Here is a 19,774-nt window from a genome sequence, read left to right as displayed (position 1 = left end):
AAAGCTTCTATTCTCTTCTTGTCCAAACTATTTATCGTCCATGTTTCACTTCCATACATGGCTACACTCCATACGAATACTTTCAGAAATGACTTCCTGACACTTAAATCAATACTGGATGTTAACAAATTTCTCTTCTTCAGAAACGCTTTCCTTGCCATTGCCAGCCTATATTTTATATCCTCTCTACTTCGACCATCATCAGTTATTTTGCTCCCCAAATAGCAAAACTCCTTTACTACTTTAAGTGCCTCATTTCCTAATCTAATTCCCTCAGCATCACCTGACTTAATTAGACTACATTCCATTATCCTTGTTTTGCTTTTGTTGATGTTCATCTTATATCCTCCTTTCAAGACACTGTCCATTCCATTCAACTGCTCTTCCAAGTCCTTTGCTGTCTCTGACAGAATTACAATGTCATCGGCGAATCTCAAAGTTTTTATTTCTACTCCATGAATTTTAATACCTACTCCGAATTTTTCTTTTGTTTCCTTTACTGCTTGTTCAATATACAGATTGAACAACATCGGGGAGAGGCTACAACCCTGTCTTACTCCCTTCCCAACCACTGCTTCCCTTTCATGTCCCTCGACTCTTATAACTGCCATCTGGTTTCTGTACAAATTGTAAATAGCCTTTCGCTCCCAGTATTTTACCCCTGCCACCTTTAGAATTTGAAAGAGAGTATTCCAGTCAACATTGTCAAAAGCTTTCTCTAAGTCTACAAATGCTAGAAACGTAGGTTTGCCTTTCCTTAATCTTTCTTCTAAGATAAGTCGTAAGGTCAGTATTGCCTCACGTGTTCCCGTGTTTCTACTGAATCCAAACTGATCTTCTCCGAGGTTGGCTTCTACTAGTTTTTCCATTCGTCTGTAAAGAATTCGTGTTAGTATTTTGCAGCTGTGACTTATTAAGCTGATAGTTCGGTAATTTTCACATCTGTCAACACCTGCTTTCTTTGGGATTGGAATTATTATATTCTTCTTGAAGTCTGTAGGTATTTCGCCTGTTTCATACATCTTGCTCACCAGATGGTAGAGTTTTGTCAGGACTGGCTCTCCCACGGCCGTCAGTAGTTCCAATGGAATATTGTCTACTCCGGGGGCCTTGTTTCGACTCAGGTCTTTCAGTGCTCTGTCAAACTCTTCACGCAGTATCATATCTCCCATTTCATCTTCATCTACATCCTCTTCCATTTCCATAATATTGTCCTCAAGTACATCGCCCTTGTATAGACCCTCTGTATACTCCTTCCACCTTTCTGCTTTCCCTTCTTTGCTTAGAACTGGATTTCCATATGAGCTCTTGATATTCATACAAGTCGTTCTCTTATCTCCAAAGGTCTCTTTAATTTTCCTGTAGGCGGTATCTATCTTACCCCTAGTGAGATAGGCCTCTACATCCTTACATTTGTCCTCTAGCCATCCCTGCTTAGCCATTTTGCGCTTCCTGTCGATCTCATTTTTGAGACATTTGTATTCCTTTTTGCCTGTTTCACTTACTGCATTTTTATATTTTCTCCTTTCATCAATTAAATTCAATATTTCTTCTGTTACCCAAGGATTTCTACTAGCCCTCGTCTTTTTACCTACTTGATCGTCTGCTGCCTTCACTACTTCATCCCTCAAAGTTACCCATTCTTCTTCTACTGTATTTATTTCCCCCATTCCTGTCAATTGCTCCCTTATGCTCTCCCTGAATCTCTGTACAACCTCTGGTTCTTTTAGTTTATCCAGGTCCCATCTCCTTAAATTCCCACCTTTTTGCAGTTTCTTCAGTTTTAATCTACAGGTCATAACCAATAGATTGTGGTCAGAGTCCACATCTGCCCCTGGAAATGTCTTACAATTTAAAACCTGGTTCCTAAATCTCTGTCTTACCATTATATAATCTATCTGATACCTTTTAGTATCTCCAGGGTTCTTCCATGTATACAACCTTCTTTCATGATTCTTAAACCAAGTGTTAGTTATGATTATGTTGTGCTCTGTGCAAAATTCTACCAGGCGGCTTCCTCTTTCATTTCTGTCCCCCAATCCATATTCACCTACTATGTTTCCTTCTCTCCCTTTTCCTACACTCGAATTCCAGTCACCCATGACTATTAAATTTTCGTCTCCCTTCACAATCTGAATAATTTCTTTTATTTCATCATACATTTCATCAATTTCTTCGTCATCTGCGGAGATAGTTGGCATATAAACTTGTGCTACAGTAGTAGGCGTGGGCTTCGTATCTATCTTGGCCACAATAATGCGTTCACTATGCTGTTTGTAGTAGCTTACCTGCATTCCTATTTTCCTATTCATTATTAAACCTACTCCTGCATTACCCCTATTTGATTTTGTGTTTATAACCCTGTAGTCACCTGACCAGAAGTCTTGTTCCTCCTGCCACCGAACTTCACTAATTCCCACTATATCTAACTTCAACCTATCCATTTCCCTTTTTAAATTTTCTAACCTACCTGCCCGATTAAGGGATCTGACATTCCACGCTCCGATCCGTAGAACGCCAGTTTTCTTTCTCCTGATAACGGCATCCTCTTGAGTAGTCCCCGCCCGGAGATCCGAATGGGGGACTATTTTACCTCCGGAATATTTTACCCAAGAGGACGCCATCATCATGTAATCATACAGTAAAGCTGCATGCCCTCGGGAAAAATTACGGCTGTAGTTTCCCCTTGCTTTCAGCCGTTCGCAGTACCAGCACAGCAAGGCCGTTTTGGTTAATGTTACAAGGCCAGATCAGTCAATCATCCAGACTGTTGCCCTTGCAACTACTGAAAAGTCTGCTGCCCCTCTTCAGGAACCACACGTTTGTCTGGCCTCTCAACAGATACCCCTCCGTTGTGGTTGCACCTACGGTACGGCTATCTGTATCGCTGAGGCACGCAAGCCTCCCCACCAACGGCAAGGTCCATGGTTCATGGGGGGCTAAACCAACTAAAACCCATAAATAAATCAATAATTAAAATAAAAATACACATAAAAATATTTATTTATTATAATAAATAAATAAAGAATATTTTTAAATGTTGGACTGCATGGTTTAATATATTACTCGTATTATTATTCAAACATCGGACCACTGTCGCATTCGAATGCCCCACAAATCTGGATATTGTATGGATCGACCAGCTGGCTAAATGGAGACCTACAATAAGCACTCTTTCCATTCTGTCTGGTGCTGATAACACTGTCTCGGACTCTCCGTGGCCTTCACAGTAATGGTTCAAATGACTCTGAGCATTATGGGACTTAACAGCTGAGGTCATCAGTCCCCTAGAACTTAGAACTACTTAAACCTAACTAACCTAAGGGCATCACACACATCCATGCCCGAGGCAGGATTCGAACCTGCGACCGTTGCGGTCGTGCGGTTCCAGACTGAAGCGCCTAGAACCGCTCTGCCACGCCGGCCTACCTCACAGTAATGGTTCGTTAGTTGGTTGATTTGGGGGAGGGGACCAAACAGCGAGGTCAGTGGTGCCGTCGGATTAGGGAAGGGTGAGGACAGAAATCAGCCGTGCCCTTTCAAAGGAACCATTCCGGCATTTACCTGAAGAGAATTAGGGAAATCACAGAAAATCTAAAATCAGGATGGCCGGGCGTGGGTTTGAGCCGTCGTCCTCCCGAATGCGATTTCAGTGTGCTAACCACCGCGCCACCTCGCTCGGTCGATCATTCAACATCTGGCACTGCTCACGCCCTTCGTATCCCTCCTCGTCATGCCAACAACATTAAACACGAACAACACTAGTGCACTCTGGTGGCCGTTCTACCTGTTGCAGAGGAATGCAACACTAATCGCTTAAGTACCAGTCAATGGTGTCTAGGTGTAGGAAGGTACAATAACATCTGACCATGTATTCTGGGTGCTTCACTTTTCCTTGTCATGCAATGTATTATAACATCTAAATAAGATTTTGCTTTCAGATATTTGGCCTGTCTCACAGGAGAACATTCATAGGATAAAGAATCAAGTCCTCACGCAACGGTTTCAATGTTTTCGTATGGCATCACATTCTGGGGTAACTCATCATTGAGTAAAAGAGTGTTCATTGCACAAAAGCGTATAATCAGAATAACTGCTGGAGCTCATCCAAGATTATCCTGCAGACACTTATTTAAAGAGCTAGGGATCTTCACTGTAACCTCCCAATATATACTGTATATTCACTTATGAAATTTGTTATTAACAATCTGAACGAACTCAAAAGTAAAAGCAGTGTACATGGCTACAACACTAGGAGAAAGGATGATCATCAGTACTCAAGGTTAAATCTAACTTTCGCTCAGAAGGGGGTAAATTATGCTGCCACAAAAGTCTTTGGTCACTTACTTAATAACATCAAAAGTCTGATAGATAGGGCCATATAGCATTTAAAAGGAAATTAAAGGAATTTCTGAATGGCAACTCCTTCTACTCATTAGATGAATTTTTGGATATAGTAAGTGGGTAATTTCCCCAATCCTCCCGCCCCCCCAAAAAAAATATTAAGTGTCATGTAATATTCTGTGTAATGTAATATCTTGTAATGACACCTTTTATTAACCTGACACGTTCCGCATCATTACGAAGTGTCGTATTCACGATCCTTGGAACAAGTACTAATCTAATCTAATCTCACGAACAAATGCCTATCAGTTATATAAAGTTTCAAGCACATGCACAAAATCCAGTACTATAATACGACCAGGCGCGGCGATAACTGGTTACAATTTCCTATGTCAGCAGGCGAGGTCATGACCCATTGTTCTTGCACATGCGCAGCACTTCGCTGAGCCATTTGCGACTTGTTTGCCGGACGATTCACGCGCTGGTGTGTTGCGGGCACCCATCACGAGTTGTCGATTTTGACCAGGAACTTGCCGTTGTAAAGTAGGCTTAAGGATACAGTTCAAAGTAGAGGAAGAGCCGAGCACTAATACGCTACGACAAACTGTGCCTTAGTAGTGTGGGAGTCCAGTTTCCCTTTTTTCAGACACCGATAAACCAAGCAAATTTCCCAGGTAGTTAGTTATCGGATTTTACATCTACATTTACATCTACATGGATACACTGCAAATCACATTTAAGTGCCTGGCAGAGGGTTCATCGACCCACCTTCACAATTCTCTATTATTCCAATCTCGTATAGGTCGCGGAAAGAATGAACACCTGTATCTTTCCGTACGAGCTCTGATTTCCCTTATTTTATCTTGGAAATCGTTCCTCCCTATGTAAGTTGATGTCAACAAAATATTTTCGCATTCGGAGGAGAAAGATGGTGATTGGAATTTCGTGAGAAGATTCCGTCGCAACGAGAAACCCCTGTCTTTTAATGATGTCCATCCCAAAGCCTGTATCATTTCTGTGACACTCTCTCCCACATTTCGCGATAATACAAAACGTGCTGCCTTTCTTTGAACTTTTCGATGTACTCCGTCAGTCCTACCTGGTAAGGATCCCACACCGCGCAGCAGTATGCTAAAAGAGGACGGATAAGCTAAGTGCAAGCAGTCTCTTTAGTAGGTCTGTTACATTTGCTAAGTGTCCTGTCAATAAAACGCAGTCTTTGGTTAGCCTTCCCCACAACATGTGTTCCTTCCAATTTAAGTTGTTCGTAATTGTAATACCAAGGTATTTAGTTGAATTTACGACTTTTACGAGTAGATTAGACTGGTTTATTGTGTAACCGAAGTTTAACGAGTTCGTTTTAGCACTCATGAGGATGACCTAACACTATTCGTTATTTAAGGTCACCTGCCACTTTTCGCACCATTCTGATATTTCTTCTAAATAGTTTTGCATTTTGTTTTGATCTTCTGATGACTTTATTAGTCGATAAACGACAGCGTCATCTGCAAACAACCTACGACGGCAGCTCAGATTGTCTCCCAAATCGATTATGTAGATAAGGCACAGCAAAGGGTCTATAACACTACCTTGGGAAACGCCAGAAATCACTTCTGTTTAGTCGATGACTTTCCGTCAATTACTACGGACTGTGACCTTTCTGGCAGGAAATCACAAATCCAGTCACATAACTGAGGCGATATTCCATAAGCACGCAATTTTACTACGAGCCGCTTGTGTGGTACAGTGTCAAAAGCCTTCCGGATATCCATAAATACGGAATCGATCTGAAATCCCTTGTCAATAGCACTCAACACTTTGTGTAAATAGAGAGCTAGATGTGTTTCACAATAAACGAAGTTTTCTAAACCCATGTTGACTGTGTGTCAATAGACCGTTTTCTTCGAGGTAATTCATTATGTTCGAACACAATATATGTTCTAAAATCCTGCTACATATCGACGTTAGCGATATGGTCCTGTAATTTAGTGGATTACTCCTACTACCTTTCTTGAATATTGGTGTGACCTGTGCAACTTTCCACTCTTTGGGTACGGATCTTTCGTCGAGCGAACGGTTGTATATGATTGTTAGGTATTCTGTGCTATTGTTCGTCTGAGACAGTTATCTAGCTACGTTCTCAATGAAAATGGCACGTAATAGTGAACATTTGTGGAAAAGATTTGTGTTGGGCAGGACTCGAACTCAGATTCCTGCCTGTAGTGGGCAGTGCGCTACCAGTGCAAGCCTCTCGGATTTACTCAAACTTTTTCACTTGTTTACTTCTCCAGCTCCAAAAGCTCATCACAGGACGTTAAAATCTAACCTTCTTTTTCTTATAAGTTATAAAGTTGTATCGTTATTTTTGGTAAATGTGGACCGAAGAAAAACACAGTGACCGGGGAAATCTTATCGATCTCTGAAAAGTTTGTTACGAGGACACAGTTTGGTAGCTGTAACCAAAGTGGAAAAGTAGGTAAAGGTCGCCACAAGGTAAACTTGTTTGCGGATCATAGCTGCTGAACCGGTTCGCGAATTACCTATCGCCCACCGCTATCTCATACTGTGTCTGCACCAGAAAGTTGTCTCCCCCGCCCGCTCACAGCGCTGCGTACACCCCGATGCCCGTAACTCAATCCCACCTACCCTTCTTTGGCTTCCACGTTCCAGTGCTCCAGTAGTGATACAATGTCTGTCGTTTCCACAGGCGCCAGTGCCCAAGTCCCCGTGGAAGGGCGTCCGGAAGGCACTGTTCTTCGGCAGCATGTGCCCCCAGCGCAAGGGCTCCATCCCCTTGGGCCACGAGGACTGTCTCTACCTCAACGTCTTCACGCCGCAGGTAAACACACTCGCAGGTCTACGTTCTTAGAGGCATCTAGCGCCAGGGACGCTTCATTGTGAACTACCAACTGAACACAAAATGTCGCACCGGCCACATGACTTTCGTGATTCCTTTCTCAATACTCTCTTGACCAAAGAATTCACATAGCACAGCTAACCGGGCAATGGACAAAAAACTAAATCTGCATTCGCAGTGTTCTTCAGAAGAACCCAGCGAACGGACGTACAACATATGACTTGGACTGGTTTTGCTAAACTAAATAAGGTTTTCAAAAGTTTTTCATTAGCGTTAAAAGAAAAATTTACAATCAGTGTGTTATCAGTTTTGACTTACAGTGGTGTGGCACAAATTTTTAACACAATCCCCCCCCATAAAAAGTAGAGCCACTCAGCCAGCAATGGTCAGAAGCACGTCAGGATTTGATGATAATCATCATCATCATTAGTATTCTGCCGAAAGGCAGTTCTTCATATGGTAGTTCTCCAGGCTGTCTAGTCTTCTGCCATCCTCTTCAGGTCTGCATAATTTCCTCTTCCCTTTATGCCGTCTATCATCTTGTATCTCCTTCTTCCTCTGTCTTCTCCCACAAACCAATCCTTCCAAAGCATCTGCTAGCAATCACTTCCTTCTCAATGAATGTCCCAACCAGTTCTTTTTCCTTTCTCTTACAACCTTCGGCAGACATCTTCTCTCACCAACCCTTTCCAATACTCTTTCATTACTCACTCTGTCCATCCAGCTTATTCTCTCCATTCTCCCCCACATCCACATCTCAAATGCTTCTAACCTTTTTTCATCCTCTTGTCTCAGCGTCCATGTTTCTACCCCATATAGTGCCACACTCCAGACAAAAAAAAAGTTTTCCCAGCCTTTTCCTTACACCTTTATCTAATTTTCCACATAAGAGTCTCCTCTTTCTGTTGAATGCCTCCTTCGCTATGGCAATTCGAGTTTTCCCCTCCTGGTGCCATCGGAAGTCTTCAGTTATTGTGCTTTCAAGATATTGAATTGCACTTACTTGGCTAATGGTAGCTTGTCCTACTTTAATATTGGACAGTCTGTGTCTTGTACTGATGGACATACTCTTTGTTTTTGCTGTGTTTATTTGCATCCTATATTCCACACAAGCTTCATTCAGATCTTTCAGCAATTTATTCACTGCCCTCTCACTTCCTGCCACTAATACCATGTCATCAGAAAATCTTATACATTCTATTCTCTTTCCACCAATACATATTCCTCTTTTCCCATCTAAGCCTTTCCCAATAATCTTTTCAAGGTATGCGTTAAACAACAGTGGAGAAAGGCAACAACCTTGTCTAACACCTCCTCCAATGTTGCTTCCTTCTGACATTTCGTTTCCAATCCTTAACCTTACTTTCTGGTGTAAATATAGATTTTATATCAGTCGTCTCTCTTTCCTATCTACTCCTTTCCTCTCATAATGATGATAATGATGACAATAAATGTTTGTTTGCCACACGAGATCGGGGTCTTTAGTACCCTTACGAAGATTTTCGAGATGAGTGTGGTGAAAAGGAATCTGTAAAAGTTACAGCATGAATTAAACCATACCAATTCCTTGAAAATCAAAATTGAAGTGGCACCCATACCCACATACCCATGTGAACACCCACAACAACACACCCACACCCACATCCACTCAACCACACACACCAATGCACCCACCACACCCATACATCCACACACCCACCCACCTACACATCCGCACACCCACCCACCTACACATCCACACACCCATACCCCCTCCCCACCACCACACCCCTACACACACACCCTCCTCTCTACACACACACACACAACTATGTGATAGTGCACCGGGGTAATTAAAGGGGAGTTTAACATAAGCTAAACAATGACAAAACTGAAACTATAATCCTTACAACAGATTTCATGTAGTTACTATACGTGCATGTGAATTACACTTTATAAGTGCATTTCGTGCAATGCAAATATGTTTGCATTCTGTATCCTATAGCACCTACTAAATTGAAAAAAAAGTTTGAGTTAATGCAGCCACGTGCCTTGAAGTTCCATACAATACGAACTTACCTGGCTACCTGAAAATTTAATTTGAAAATAAGAAAGCTCCATTACTGCAAAAGGCTGTTTATTCTCTCTCTGCTTGAAATATATTGAAATCGAAAAGCAGTTCGTTCTATAACTTCATTCTTAATTGCAAACATGTAAAGATTTGAGAGAAAATCAGAGAAGCGAAAAATAACTTCCGTAAGAATCCTGAATTACACGAACATCAGATGTATTTTGGTACATCGTTCAGAAAATGGATACAAAATCTCATATTTTACATGCAAGTGCGCTTCAACGGAGCGCGTGATTTTACATGGCCGTACATTTACAAGCACCGGACAAATCAGCCTATATTCACATAAACATCTACATTATTATTTAACGGGTCGAAAAACAATGAGATAATCACCTTGGAACCCCAGATAACCGAATAGAAATTGGATACTGTGTCCCACGTGTTCTAATGAAACTGTGAATTCGAACAAAGAACGAATGTTGCTCTCATTGAATACGACTGCAAACTATCTCACGAAAATATATCTGATGTACCGCAAAGTACAACTACACAAAGACAACGCAAGTAGGCAACCATCTCACCATAATCCAGAAAGATGTCGCTTGAAACGTACATGTTTCTGTATAACAATGAAACAAATCTATTCTAATCAGCATCGCACAACCTCACGGCACCAGGCGGAAGAGCACAGAGTGTTCAAAGTAGCAAACGAAAGACCAGAGTGTGTCGCTTTGTCCACTGTCTCATAGAGAGGACATACCGTGTTGATCCCAAACGCGTACAGTATTTATAGATAATTACAGTCTCCATTGACTGTTTTGTTGTTCTGTAAGAAACTATCCGGTTTTTCACTTTTTAAAGGTATATCTTTAGTTTCATAAAAAGTGCAATAATTGAAAATGGAAGTAAGACATATCAAGATACTGCGATAGGCTTTGTCTACCTAGAAAAGAACAGTCGACATTGTAAAGTGGTGTAAGATTTTCGAAATCCTCACAAAAATAAGTACTCCTAAAAGGAAAGACTGATAATATAAAAAGATGCTCAAGAATAAAGAGGAAACATTGATAACGAGATACCGAGAGAAAATAGGGCTGATTAAAGAGAGTGTGAAGCAGGTATGTAATCTTCTTTTCTACTGTTCTACCTGTATATCGAAGATGTAATGACGGAAAGAAAAGAAAGACAGTAATGAAATTTTACGATTTGTGAACACATACGTTTCGTTCATGATATTGCTATCTTCTGTGAAGATGAAGAAGACTTAAAGAGCCTGTTGAATGAAATGAATAGTCTACTGAGTACATAACATGGACTGAGAGTATACCAAAGCTAATCAAACGTTTTGAAGACTACAACAAATGAGATTAGTGACAAACTTAACATCAAAATCTAGCACTATGTAGAAGTCAAACTGAACTAGTTTTGTTATATTGGAAGTAATTAACACAAGGCTGACTAATTAAGAGAAATGTAAGGTATAGACTAGCACAAGAAAAGGAATATTTCCAACCAGTACCAAACATAGCCCTGAATTTGACAAAGAAATTTGTGAAAATGTACGTATAGAACACATCATTGTATGGAAGTGAAATATGGACTGTGGGAAATCCGGTAAAGAAGAGAATCGAAGCGTTCGAGGTGTTGTGTTATACAAGGATACTGAAAACTGAGTGGGCTGGCAAGTTAAGGAATGAAGTGAGTCTCTACAAGCTCGACGAGTGAATGAATATGTGGGAAATATTAACAAGAAGTATGACAGGTTGACAGGATAGGTATTAAAGCATCACAGAATAACTGCTATGCTACGAGAGGGGCGCCACAGCGGATGAAAGTTGCAGTTGAAGACAGGATTTGGAATGTGTGAAATAAACAGTTTAGGGCATTGATTGTAAGTGATTTTCCATTCTTTTGAATCATCAGTCTTTTGACCAGTCTGATACTTGCCGCAACGAATTTCTCTTCTGCGCCAATCTCCTTATCTCACATTAGCTCTTGCACTCTCTAGTCCACGGAGTTATTCTCTGATGTCTTAACACATATCGTATCATCCTGTCCCTTCTGCTTCCAGTGCTTTCCATTATGTTCCTCTTTTCGCCGATTCTGCGGAGAAAAGCCTCGTTCCTTACCTTATCAGTCCACCCTATTTTCAACATTCTTCTATAGCACCAAATCTCGAACGCTTCGATTACATATTATTCCGGTTTTTCCACAGTCCATGTTTCATTACCATACAACTCTGTATTCCAAAGATACATTCTCAGAAATTTCTTCCTCAAAATAAGGTCTATGTTTGATACCAAAAGACTTCTTTTGGCAAGGAATGCCTTAGCTTTCTTTGCTAATCTGCTTTTTATTTATTCCTTGCTTCGTCGGCCATGGGTTATTTTGCTTCTAAGGTAGCATAATTCCTTAACTTCTTCTACTTCGTAATCACCAATTTTGATGTTAAGCTTCTCCCTATTATCATTTCTGCTACTACTCTTTCCTTTCGTCCTTATTCGGTTTACTCTTAATCTGTTTTCTGCATTCATCAGACTGTCCATTCCGTTCAACAGATTCTGCACTTCTCCTTCACCTTCACTGAGGACAGCAATGTCATCAGCGAATGTTATCAGTGACATCCCCTCACACTGAATTTTGATCGCACTGCTGAACCTTCCTTTTATTCTCGTCGTTGCTTCTTCTATGTACAGACTGAACAACAGGCGTGAAAGACAGCATCTCTGTCCGTTTTGAATCCGAGCCCTTCGTTCTTGGTCTTCCAGTTGTAATGGGACACCCTCCTCTAACAACTTTTTTTAACAGTAAGAACCGATACCAAGTATACTATCGATTCTTGAATAGGTAAACATCATATCAGCTGTCTAACGGAATGAACTTCATATGATTTTGTATACGATGTGTTAATGTTTCAGGCTAAAATGTATAAAAAGAAATTAATTTATTAGTACTCTGCATGTGCAGTTAAAATTATTCTTCTTTTAAAAATATTTAAAATTACGAAATTTCTTGTATACTTAAAATTCATATTATTAATTGCACAATCTAACGTGAAATATTTAATTTATTTCTGGGTTAATTTACAAAATAATGATACATTTTAGCGAAGATTCTTCTTTGGTCAAAAAGTTTGTAAACTCTTTCGTTTTGTACAGTCTTTGGAATATTGTGAGTACCGCAGAATGTAAGTAGTAATGGGCATGCCTCTGATGGAAGTAGACGTTTTTCTAAGTATATTAACAACAATGTAATTTTTTTTTTTTTTTTTGAAAATGGAGTTTGTAAAGTCGGTGTGATACGGAAGAATGAAATTAAATAAAAAGATACTCATAGTAACTGAAAGAATTTCATCAGTTATTCAGTTCAATACGAACCCACAACGTTAAATCCAAATTTCAGCCGCAAGAATGTAGCCCTACACTCAATAGCTGGAGCCGACAACAACGAGATAATGAAGATAAATAAAAAGTTTTTCTTTTGTTTATCTTACGCCTCTCAAAGCTTTTGAAAATACTGAAGAGACTACGAGAAATTTAATGGTGATTCGTGAGAGGGTAAGATTACACAGTCTTGTTGTCCCCTCTTGCTTCTTGTGCATATTGCATATTACCCGTCGTTCCCTATGGTTTATTCTTATTTTTCTCAGACTGTCATAGTGGAGCATTTTACATAGTCAAACGATTGTTCCCGGTCGACAAATCCTATGAACGCGTCTTGATTTTTCTTTAGTCTTGATTCCATTATCAAGTACAACATCAGAACTGCTTCTCTGGCGCCTTTACCTTTCCTATCATCTCTTCGTCATCAAACATATCCTCAATTTTCTGTTCCATTTTTCTGCCTATTATTATTGTCAGCAACTTGGAAGCGTGAGCTGTTAAGTTGACTGTGCAATGGTTCTTGTACTTATCTACCCTTTTTATTTTCGGAATTTTGTGAATGACATTTTCGTGAAACTCTGATCGTATATCATCTGTCCCATAGATTCTACACACCAACTTAAATAGTCGTTTGGTTGGCACTTTCCCGAGTGATATGAGAAATTCCGATGGAATTTTATCTATCCCTTCTGCCTTATTTGATCTCAAGTCTTACATAGCTCTTTTAAATTCTGACTCCAATGCTGGATTCCCTATCTCTTCGATATTAACTCCAATTTCTTGTTCTATCACATCGTCAGACAATTCATCCCCCACTTAGAGGGTTCAAGATAATCTTTGGACTTATCCGCTATCTCCTCTGCGTTAAACAGTGAGATTTCCATTGCACTCTTTATGTTGTCATCCTTGCTCTTCATTTCACCGAACCCCTTTAATAATTCTACACTGGCTTGACCACAGTATTTTATTCGCCTATTATTCTTTAGCTGTTTCAGCGTTACGCCACTTTGAAAGGTTCTAAAATAGAACAACACTATGAATAACAAAAAGCAGAATGAATCTGTCTCATGTAGGTACACAGTATCTCTTTAAGGTATTGTCATAAATGTAAGTGCGCTACTCAAAATGATAAAGTATGTGTTGAACAAGGGCTATCCAAAAAGAAAGTTCCGATCGGCCGCGAAATGGAAACCACTGTAAAAATCTGATGAAACTCTGCACAGATGTATTGGGCAGTGTCTGTAGAACGCCCGTCGATCGCGTCACATCGCTCTTTTCAGTTCTGAGCCCACAGTGAGCACGTAAATGTACTTAGAAAATAGTGTCTCTCGCCAAGTACGAGGGCCTGGTGAGAAATTTCGCCTGAAGCTATGCAGCCCTCGTAATACAACTGTCACGCCGTTCCTTCTTCATGACAATTCTCAGCTGCACTCTGCAGGGGCAATGAAGATACTGCTGCAGCGTTTTCAGTGGGAAGTGTTTGTTCACCCGCAATACAGACCGCAATTGACCCCCTGAGTTTCATCTCTGCTCGCACGAATCGCTGACTATGAAGACAACGTTTTGGCACAGACAAGGAGCTGTAGACTTGAATAGAGAATTAGCGGAAAGCACTGGTGGCTGCCTGCTATGACAAGGGTATTGAAAACTAGTACAACGCCACGACAAATGTTTAAGTTGGAGCGGTAATTATTTAGATAATTAGCTGGGAGTTGTGGCTAGCTGTTGCAAATAAAACATTTTTGATTTTTACAGTAGTGCCGATTTCGAGGACGATCGGAACTAACTTTCTGGATAGCCCTCGTAATTAAACTTTGTTGTGTTCTGTAGCATTTCCGATATTTTGTTCAGGAAATGCAGGCTGTTTTAAAAAGATCATTCTCTTTCAGATGTCTACATCTTTTACATGAATGAAGATTAAAATTTTTTCTATAAAATTTTCATTTTCAAAAAGAGGTGCGAATTTTACAAGAGCTTATAAACAAGTGAGCAAAACATAAGGACGAAAATATTTTCGCACGATGTCAAACTGCTAACTAACATATCCAGATGAATCTTAGACCATACGTAGAAAGAACTGCTACAATATAGCACAGAAGGTAGCTGAAAGCAATATGCAGGGAGACGAACAGAAATGACGCTTTTATTCAAAGACAATAATTACACTGAAGTCACAGCGATTTATGATGATCCCCTGAACATTAAACTGATGATCCGACCACGAATTTCTCTTCTGTTCCAATCTCCTCATCTCAAATTAGCTCTTGCACCCTCTAGTCCAACGGAGTTATTCTCTGATGTCTCAACACATATCCTATCGTCTTGTCCCTTCTTCTTGTCAGTGCTTTCCATTATGATCCTCTCCTCGCCGATTCTGCAGAGAAAAGCCTCGTTCCTTACCTCATCAGTCCACCCTATTTTCAACATTCTTCTGTAGCACCACATCTCAAACGCTTCAATTACCTATTGTTTTTCCACAGTCTATGATTCACTACCGTACAATGCTGTACTCCAAAGGTACATTATCAGAAATTTCTTCTCAAAATAAGGTCTGTGTTTAATACCAAAGGACTTCTTTTGGCAAGGAATGCCTTATCTTTCTTTACTAATCTGCTTTTTATGTATTCCTTGCTTCGTCGGTCATGGGTTATTTTGCTTCCAACGTAGCATAATTCCTTAACTTCTTCCACTTCGTAATCTCCAATTTTGATGTTAAGCTTCTCACTATTCTCATTTCTGCTACTTCTCTTTCCTTTCGTCCTTATTCGGTTTACTCTTAATCTATTTTCTACATTCATCAGACTGTTCATTCTATTCAGCAGATCCTGGGCTTCTCCAACACCTTCACTGAGGACAGCAATGTCATCAGCGAATGTTATCAGTGACATCCTTTCACATTGAATTTTGGTCGCACTGTTGAACCTTAATAGGGTGTGTGATCACCGCGGACAACAGAGGATGCTCTGGAACATGCTCCCATCCTGACCACAAGGTTGATGAGGAGTTCTTGTGGTGGGGCGTTGTAGCTATTCCTAAACCAGTGAGTTGACAGCTGCTGGACAGACGTTAGTGCATGTGGAGCTGCTGCAGTGCGTGTCCCCACTGCCCCCTCGCGTGCTCGAGGGGATTTAAGACGCGGGAACGGACAGGCTGGTCCACTCGCCGAACATCCTCTCCTTCCAAGAGCTCCGCCATCTCCGCTGTTCGATGCGGTCGCGCATTGTCATCCTTAAATACACTACTGGGCATTAAAATTGCTACACCACGAAGATGACGTGCTACAGACGCGAAATTTAACCGACAGGAAGAAGATGTTGTGATATGCAAATGATTAGCTTTTCAGAGCATTCATACAGTTGGTGCCCTTGGCGACACCTACAACATGCTGACATGAGGAAAGTTTCCAACCCATTTCTCATACACAAACAGCAGTTGACCGGCGTTGCCTGGTGAAACGTTGTTGTGATGCCTCGTGTAAGGAGGAGAAATGCGTACCGTCACGTTGCCGACTTTGATAAAGGTCGTATTGTAGCCTATCGCGATTGCGGTTTATCGTATCGCGACATTGCTGCTCGCGTTGGTCGAGATCCAATGACTGTTGGCAGAATATGGAATCGGTGGGTTGAGGAGGGTAATACGGAACGCCGTGCTTGATCCCAACGGCCTCTTATCACTAGATGTCGAGATGACAGGCATCTTATCCGCATGGCTGGAACGGATCGTGCAGCCACGTCTCGATCCCTGCGTCAACAGATGGGAACGTTCGCAAGACAACAACCATCTGCACGAACAGTTCGACGACGTTTGCAGCAATATGGACTATCAACTCTGAGACCACGGCTGCGGTTATCCTCGACGCTGCATCACAGACAGGAGCGCCTGCGATGGTGTACTCAACGACGAACCTGGGTGCACGAATGGCAAAACGTCATTTTTTCGGATGAATCCAGGTTCTGTTTACGGCATCATGGTCGCATTCGTGTTTGGCGACATCGCGGTGAACGCACATTGGAAGCGTGTATTCGTCATCGCCATACTGGCGTATCACCCGGCGTGATGGTATGGAGTACCATTGGTTACATGTGTCGGTCACATCTTGTTCGCATTGACGGCACGTTGAACAGTGGCTCTACCCTTCATTCGATTCCTGCGAAACCCTACATTTCAGCAGGATAATGCACGACCGCGTGTTTCAGGTCTTGTACGAGCCTTTCAGGATACAGAAAATGTTCGACTGCTGCCCTGGCCAGCACATTCTCCACATCTCACACCAACTGAAAACGTCTGGTCAATGGTGGCCGAGCAACTGGCTCGTCACAATACGCCAGTCACTGCTCTTGATGAACTGTGGTATCGTGTTGAAGCTGCATGGGCAGCTGTACCTGTACACGCCATCCAAGCTCTGTTTGACTCAATGCACAGACGTTATTACGGCCAGATGTGGCTGTTCTGGCTACTTATTTCTCAGGATCTATGCACCCAAACTGCGTGAAAATGTTATCACATGTCAGTTCTAGTGTAATATATCTGTTTATCATCTGCATTTCTTCTTGGTGTAGCAATTTTAAAGGCCACTGGTGTATGAAGTCAGACTAACATGGAGAAATAGAACAGTGTCACACTAAAGTTGTTCTGTGAGTGTACCCTGTTCAAAGATCTGGATGTAATACGTCCACGAAATATTGTGCCTCCGAACACCATAACACCTGCATCACCAAAACGATCAAGTTCGACAACATTGCTGGGTGCATTGAGTGCTCCCACCTTTCGCCGTTCGTCCAGCACTGACATCAGAAAGTCACAGTTTAGCCCATCCACACGATGTGAGAATGAACGGGCGACCGAGCTGCACGTGGGAGCCCCTTCTGGCAAGTTTTAAATCGTGAGTTTAAACGTAGGCCTACACTAACAAGGGAAGCCACGACGTTTGGAACGCGGATTTACTGCAAACTTCGTACACTCGGAGTACTCCATGAGGACAACAAAATGTGTAGGAGAAGCGTATTTCTCAAACGTTACTGAGAAAATAGCAAGATAATTTCGGTCGGCAAATATATACCTGTGCGTGGCCATTTTTACCATGAAGCGCCGGCAGCCGCGTGGTTAGCGTTCAAGCCCCACCGTAGCCGCTGGATCGCTGGATAGAGTCCCGTTCGTCAGTTTTTTTTTATTTCTGACACAGTCATTTTCTTTACTATTTATATTACAATTGATATAATTGGAAAAATACGTGTAATCGGATGAACTATTATTAAATTTACAATGTTATTTGGCAGTCTACAAATTTTTACTGTCACAAATAATATAATATTCATAATTATCGACTAGTAAACGACCAAACGCATGAAGTGATACTGAATATATATGCTTGTCCGTGTCTTCATAACTGTTCGTATTTAATGGAAAGAGAACGAGAAATTGCTTCTCGTGAAGACGCCATGAAAATACACTCGATACTGCATGACCAATTACCAGCGCCGATATTTAAAAAATGCTGCGGTATGCATGGTTTACTTCCAAATTATCGGCTGAAGGAGAGGTTTTTGAAAATGTTAACGAGGTTTGTTTTTCCACGGAAAACCTCAAAAGACCTTGCGTATGAGGAAACATAGCGTTTATTCAATGCAGGTGGTGCCGTTTAACTTTGTTTTCCATGTTTTTACGAAAAATACCATCCTGCAACTTGTACTCGTAATGTCGAAGGCGACGATTAATTGTACATCTTTTGAAAGCCGTCTGAGCCGGTCAAAACTTGGAGGTAACAAGTCGCTTCGGGCTCCTTCCAGGTATAAGGAATTTCTCAAATCACGGACAAGCATACATTTTCAGTATCACTTCATGCGTGTGGTCGTTTACTAGTCGATAGTTATGAATATTATACTATTTGTGGTAATAAAAAATTTGTAGACTGCCAAATAACTTTGTAAATTTAATAAAAGTTCGTCCTGTTATACGTATTTTTCCCATTGTATCAACTGTAATATAAATAGTAAAGAAAATGACTGTGTTAGAAATTAAAAAAAAACTGACGAACGGGACTCGATCCATCGATTACGGGGCTTGGATGCTAACCACTCGGCTGCCGCAGCTTCTTAGTAAAAATGGCCACGCACAGGTATATACAAATTCAAAGCGTTTGACTTTGTCATCGGGTGTCAGGGCTTGTAGCAATGTAAATGGTAAGGCTTCTGCTTTAGCCTTTTCCGTAAGATTTTCCAAACCGTCGGCTGTGGTACGTTTAGCTCCCTGCTTGCTTTATTCGTCGACTTCCGCGGGCTACGCGTGAAACTTGCCCGCACGCGTTCAACCGTTTCTTCGCTCACTGCAGGCCGACCCGTTGATTTCCCCTTACAGAGGCATCCAAAAGCTTTAAACTGCACATACCATCGCCGAATGGAGTTAGCAGTTGGTGGATCTTTGTTGAACTTCGTCCTGAAGTGTCGTTGCACTGTTATGACTGACTGATGCGAGTGCATTTCAAGCACGACATACGCTTTCTCGGCTCCTGTCGCCATTTTGCCTCACTGCGCTCTCGAGCGCTCTGGCGACAGAAACCTGAAATGCGGCTTCAGCAGAACAAAACTTTATGAGTTTTTCTACGTATCTGTAGTGTGTCGTGACCATATGTCAATGAATGGAGCTACAGTGAATTTATGAAATCGCTTCAATCATTTGTAATAGCCCTGTATATTTGACGACCGAAATTATCTTGCGATTTCGTCAATAACGCTTGAGAAGTACGCGCTACTGCTTACACATTTTGTTGTCCTCATAAAGTACTACGAGTGTACGAAGTTTGCAGTAAATCCGCGTTCCAAACGTCGTGGCTTCCTCTTGTAAGTTCCTATCTGCAGTGATGTAGAAGTTTGAGCCTTTGAAATTGAATGACTGTTTGCAGCAGATTGTGCATATCGATTTTTTTGATAATGCTGAGCTGCTAGTCTAGTGTACATGCTATCCACAGCTGCCAACGGTGGGTCCGTCGCCGCAGCTACCTGTGATGGTGTTCCTGCATGGCGGATGCTTCAGCGTGGGCGGCTCCAACTTCTACGGCCCTCCCAACTTTGTGGAGCACGGCGTCATCCTCGTCACCATCAACTACCGCCTCGGCATTCTCGGTAAAGTACTTCTGCCGAC

General features: G+C 41.5%; 1 protein-coding gene across 3 annotated transcripts in view; it reads left to right on the top strand.

Annotated features, from left to right (window-relative positions):
* The window catches only part of LOC126458398 (esterase FE4-like), a 325,378-nt gene that overhangs the window by 175,649 nt on the left and 129,955 nt on the right, over positions 1 to 19,774 (top strand). For all 3 annotated transcript variants that reach the window (XR_007585628.1, XM_050095409.1, XM_050095408.1), the window contains 2 exons: positions 7,052 to 7,183; positions 19,602 to 19,755. Coding sequence is in view for 2 of the 3 variants with exons in the window: in XM_050095409.1 (XP_049951366.1) it covers positions 7,052 to 7,183; positions 19,602 to 19,755 (286 nt within the window). In the remaining variant the exon portion in view is untranslated. The remainder of the gene's footprint in view (positions 1 to 7,051; positions 7,184 to 19,601; positions 19,756 to 19,774) is intronic.

Source organism: Schistocerca serialis, chromosome 2, assembly GCF_023864345.2.
Source record: "Schistocerca serialis cubense isolate TAMUIC-IGC-003099 chromosome 2, iqSchSeri2.2, whole genome shotgun sequence".
Lineage (NCBI taxonomy): Eukaryota > Metazoa > Arthropoda > Insecta > Orthoptera > Acrididae > Schistocerca > Schistocerca serialis.
This window is presented reverse-complemented; position numbering and strand designations above follow the sequence as displayed.